The 5346-nt window shown below is 57.5% G+C and overlaps 1 protein-coding gene across 1 annotated transcript in view; it reads left to right on the top strand.

The window, feature by feature from the left end:
* The window catches only part of LOC104285368 (vasoactive intestinal polypeptide receptor 1-like), a 12190-nt gene extending 8191 nt beyond the window's left edge, over window positions 1–3999 (top strand). The window contains exons 6-13 of the mRNA XM_009883817.1: window positions 317–449; window positions 1483–1636; window positions 2292–2352; window positions 2624–2690; window positions 2800–2891; window positions 3132–3261; window positions 3557–3598; window positions 3863–3999. Coding sequence (XP_009882119.1) covers window positions 317–449; window positions 1483–1636; window positions 2292–2352; window positions 2624–2690; window positions 2800–2891; window positions 3132–3261; window positions 3557–3598; window positions 3863–3955 — 772 coding nt within the window. The 3' untranslated portion in view covers window positions 3956–3999. The remainder of the gene's footprint in view (window positions 1–316; window positions 450–1482; window positions 1637–2291; window positions 2353–2623; window positions 2691–2799; window positions 2892–3131; window positions 3262–3556; window positions 3599–3862) is intronic.
* The last annotated feature ends 1347 nt before the right edge of the window (window positions 4000–5346 follow it).

Raw genomic sequence — 5346 nt, 5'->3', positions numbered from 1 at the left:
TAAACCCCCAGGTTGCCCTTTCAAGCTTTGTTTTTGCAGACCTCGCTGTGCTGCAGAAGGATGTTCTCAGGAGGTGGCTGGAGGATGTGCCCCAGCGCACCTCATCCCCGGGCAGCAGCTTCGAGCACAGCACAACCTCGTCCTTCATGATTTCAGAGCAGGAAAACCTTCTCCAGGGCTTTGTGCTTGACCACCACCGAGATGTGGTCCCCCGGGCTGAGGTCCAGCTGGGGAAGCAGCTCCCGAAGGGGAAACTTCTCTGCCCATCTGCTTTCTCTGCTCCTCCCTGGGCACAGCACATCTCTTCCTCCCGTAGGAAGCTGCATTGCACCAGGAATTCCATCCACATCCACTTCTTCACCTCTTTCATACTGCGTGGGGCTGCCGTGTTCATCAAGGACGCCGTCCTCTTCTCAGATGAGTCTGTCGACCACTGCACAATGTCAACAGTAAGACATCGAGTCTCAACCCGGACATGGTGCAGGAGAGGGCACCATGTGCTGATCTGAAGGGGTTGAGGTGGATTTGCAGTGGATTTAGCACTGCAAAGAGGAGAGAGGGAAAGGCTGTGAACCTGGGGTGGAAAGGCTGGCTTGGGTGGACTTCAGGAGGTTCATGACAACCTCTCTGCCTGGGTCTTGTCTGCAGTGAACATGTTTGCCTGGAGAAGAGAAGGCTCCAGGGAGACCTTATTGCGACCTTCCAGTCCCTAAAGGGGCTCCAGGAGAGCTGGGGAGGGACTTTTTACTGGGGCATGGAGTGATGGGACGAGGGGGAATGGCTTCAAACTGGAAGAGGGGAGATTTAGATTAGACATTAAGAAGAAATTCTCTCCTGTGGGTGTGGTGGCCCCTGGGGCAGGTTGCCCCGAGAAGCTGTGGCTGCCCCATCCCTGGAGGTGTTCAAGGCCAGGTTGGACGGGGCTTGGAGCAACCTGGTCTGGTGGGAGGTGTCCCTGCCCAGGGCAGGGGGTGGGACTGGATGGCCTTCAAGGTCCTTTCCAACCCAAACCATTCTATGATTCGGTGATTCTATGTTCTGCCCTCAAAGCTCTCCCTGGTCTCAGAGAGTCTCCCAGCAGGGCTAAAGCTCCGCACAGCCCCAGCAGCACCATGGATGTGCAAACAGACCTTGCACCTCCAGATGCGCAGGTTTGGGATTGTCAATAGGAACAGAAACCCTCGTGTGCAGCCCAGATACAACACCGTGGGCACCACAGACATGCGTTTCTAAAGGTCCTACAATAATACCCTGTGCCCATGATGCACAGGCAGAGCAGAAAATGCCACAGGTGACGTGTGGCACCGGTGCAGCATCCCTGGGGCTGCACTGAAAGACCCTCACAGGTCTCCTCAATCAGGTGGATGGCGAGGCTGACCATCAGTGACCATCATGGCTGACCATGATGTCCCCTGCATCCCCGGGACAAGGTCTGATGCCAGCCCGGCAGTTCTGAGCCTTCCCCCCTCCTCATCCTCACAGGTCAACTGCAAAGCAGCCATCGCCTTCTTCCAGTACTCGGTCCTGGCCAACTTCTACTGGCTGCTGGTGGAGGGCATGTACCTGCAGACGCTGCTGCTGCTCACCTTCACCTCCGACAAGAGGTACATCTGGTGGTACATCCTCATCGGCTGGGGTGAGTGCGGGGCCCCCCGGCACATCAAGCCCTCCAGCAAGGTCCCATTGACACAGACTGGGGTAGGCACCGCTTTCGGGGATTGCCTGCTCCGAGGCCCACCTGGCCACAGGCACGGTGGTCCCCATGGCTGCTTGTGGCGTGTTCCCCCCACCCCAGCATCTCTCTGTATGGCCTTGTGCTCGGTGGGGCTCCTGCCAGCCCCTGGCGCTGGTCGGGCAGCATGGCTTGATCCATGCCCTCGTGGCATGTGTGCAGAATCACTCAAAGGGGAAAACGTCGACCAAAGAGCCTTTGCAGCAGCATCTGCTGCCGACCCGTCCTGAATGTGGTCAGGATGGGACAGAGACAGGTCCTTCCTTCTTCCCACATCCATCTGGGGCTGGAAAAGCCCGTCCCGGGTGCCCAGGTTAGATGTAAGAGCACAGGGAGGGGCAGGAGGGTGGCCAGGAGGTGACGTGCAGACAGACACACCACCATCGGTGGGCACCATCTCCTTTTAAAACCTGGAGAAAGGGGAGAAGGCTGTTACCTTCCTGCCACCTCCAGGGCCCCAGACCTGACCTAGACACGTGGGTTTGGGGACAAGGGATGGAGGGGAGGTTACAGGGGCTCCCCAGAGCCCCGGGCTGACTCCATGGTCCTGTCCTTGCAGGCGTCCCCATGCTGACGGTCTGTGTCTGGGTGGTCACCAGGCTGCAATATGACAACCACGGGTAAGAGCATCCCCCCCCTCTTCTTTCTCCAGGCCAGCTCGGCCACATGTCCCCCGTGCAAGTCGTGGAGGATGACCCTCTTGCATGGGAGAGTCAAGAGGGGAGAAGTGGGGCAGCACTTTATATTAAAGCTATTTCTATTTTCTGGTGGGGCTCATACTGTGGCAAGAGGTGCCGTACAGATGGGACAGGGGTCTGGGTCGGGTGGAGGGGTGAGACCTGGGCTAAAAGGGTGCAAGTGGGTGGCAGAGCCATTTCTCCTCTCCCACAGGTGCTGGGATGACTACACCAGCCTGTACTGGTGGGTGATCAAGGCTCCCATCCTCCTGGCCATATTTGTGAGTACGTTCCCTGAGCATCCCAGCCCCAGAGCCGGGGGTCCCATATGGACAAGGGGGACCCAACCAGGGGTCTGTGCAGAGCCTGAGACATAGCTTCCCCTGGCAGGTGAACTTCCTCATCTTCCTCAATGTCACCAGGATGTTAGCACAGAAGATCCGGTCCCCGGACATCAGCAAGAACTACAAGCAGCAGTACATGTAAGGACCGGCTCGGGCAAGGGGGAGCCCCCTCACCCCGGTTTCTGGGGGGACCCAGGGCGGCAGGAACACCTCCCTGGAGGAGCACAGGGGAGGACCATCCTTGGAACCTCCAAGACCTCCTCTCATGGAAAACCAATTTTGGGTTAAGACCAAGCTCTTGGGAAGGGCTTGTCTCTCAGGGCAGCAGGACCATTGCCTGCACCCCGGCCCCCCCGCTTATGCCACCACTCTCCACAGGAGGCTGACGAAGTCCACGCTGCTCCTTATCCCTCTCTTCGGGGTGCACTATGTGGTCTTCGCGCTCTTCCCTGAGCACATCGGTGTGGATGCCCGGCTGTACTTCGAGCTGGTCCTCGGCTCCTACCAGGTACAGACTGGGGGAGATGGGTAGGCAGAATCCCCATGTACCCATCCTGTCCCATCCCAAGATCACACCAGGGGACCCCAGGATGTGTTGCACTCTTTTGGGAGGGGAAAATGTCCCAGACATCCCTCAAACACCAGGGACAAGGCACAAGGGTTGTGATCTTGTGAGGTTGCGCTGATCCCATACACCGGTAGGATAAGGTGAGAGGTGTGGGAGGATGTTACATGCAGCAGACGAACACAGAGGGGTCCAGCCCCTTTCCTTGGGTGGAATTTGCTCTTTCTGTCCTTTCCAGGGGTTCCTGGTGGCTCTGCTGTACTGCTTCCTGAATGGAGAGGTGCGTGTGTCCCCCAACACCGACCCCCTGGGCACCACAGCCACACACGTGGGCACACAGACACCCCCCAAGGGCGCACCCCAAATGAGCATTGCATGCATGCAACCATGCACGTGTGCACACCTGGGCATGGACACATGCATGGGGCTCCCCACCACCCTCCAGCACCTCAAATCCCTTATTGAGCCCCAGGGGCTCCTGCCCCTCCGTCGGGTGCTGGCGGGTGCCCCTGGGTGCCAGCACTGGTCCGTGGTGTCGGTTCAGGTCCAGGCTGAGATCAAGAGGAACTGGGGCAAGTGGCAGTCGTCCATGGAGAGCAACGTCTTCAACTTGGCAACCCAAGACTTCACTGCGTGATGAGAACGGCGTTTGGGGGGGAAATACCTCCCTGAGGATGGTGGTGGTGGTGCAGCTCCACGGCTACAGTCCCAGAAACACAATAAAAGGGATTTTTTATGTTCTGGGTCTGGCACCCTCAGAGGGTGGTGTGAACGGCCGTTGGGAAAGGCTCTACCTGCTGGGGTGCTGCTGGCTCTCCTGGACCCCGGTGATGGTGTCTCGCCTGCCCAAAGCTCTTTGGTTATGCTTTAGAGGATGGGAAGAGAGCTTCTCCAGCTCTTCTGCCCCAGGATGGGGTAGGAAACACAAATATAATTTCACAAAGGACATTTGGCATTTTTCATTTGGCACCAGAATGAAAACTGAAGCGGCCGCAATGCTGAAGGGATTTACTGCCAGTTATTTTCCCCTCCTTCTTTGGTTTACAAAATTGTTTCCCTTATGGGAAGATGCTGAGACACAACCCCCGGGGAGCCATTCTGGGAGTGGGAGAAGCAAATACAGAGGCAGACAAAACCCCACAGGTCTCTAGGTGAGACCCTCGATGGTCTCATGCCTCAGATCCTCCCCTGATTTCCAAAATGTTTCCCTTTCTCCCCTGCCTGTTGCCTCAGCTGCTCTCGGTGCCGCAGGAGACGGTCCATCACCCTTGCCGTGCCAGCTCGGAGGAGCTCTGCAGCTCTCCCAGGGGCTTTGCACCGGAGGGATGGGGATGGTTTGCAAGCAGTGGGGCTCACCCATCCTCACTGGGGACTCGTTTGCCCGGCACTAGTGAGGTTTTTGCCAATAAAATCTTGTTCTGAAATCCAGCATTGCTTTTCAGTGGTTTGGTTTGCTCTACAAACCCAGATATCTTGGTACCAAGCTGGCAACCCTGCCAATGCCTGTAATGCCTGGAAATATTCCCTGGGGGAGAAATACCTGCTTTTTCTCTGCCTGGTGAAGCAGCCAGGCTCTGGGCATGGCCGCAGAGAGGAGCTGGAGGAGGAAGGTGAGGAACAGAGCAAGATGGGTAGTATCACAGGCTGTCCCAGAGGTCCCCTCCGGGTCGGAGCTGCCACCACCACGCCACAGCCTGCCCCGTTCGCCCCCACGAGCATCCTTCGCCCTCCCTGGGCTGAGCTCCTGCCTAGGCAAACGCTGTCTCCAGGAGTGAGAAAAGCCACGAATGCCCTCTCCCCAAACCTCCTGGCCTCTCCCGTGTTCCCAAGACCCCAACCACCCGATCTCAGCAGAGCTCCTCACGCTTCCTGGGTTGTAATTTCTCCATGTAGCCACATGTCCTTCCCTTAAACAAAACCCATTTGTTGGCCCCATTCCAGACCGCCGGATCTCCAGAGATCCCGTCCGGTCTTGCAAAGAGGTGTTGAGAGGGCAAACAGAACCCCAGACTTGATTTGAGGTGAGAT

This window comes from Charadrius vociferus, unplaced genomic scaffold (genome assembly GCF_000708025.1).
Source record: "Charadrius vociferus isolate BGI_N301 unplaced genomic scaffold, ASM70802v2 scaffold484, whole genome shotgun sequence".
NCBI lineage: Eukaryota > Metazoa > Chordata > Aves > Charadriiformes > Charadriidae > Charadrius > Charadrius vociferus.
The sequence above is the reverse complement of the archived record's forward strand: the minus strand, read 5'-3'. Positions and strand labels throughout refer to the sequence as shown.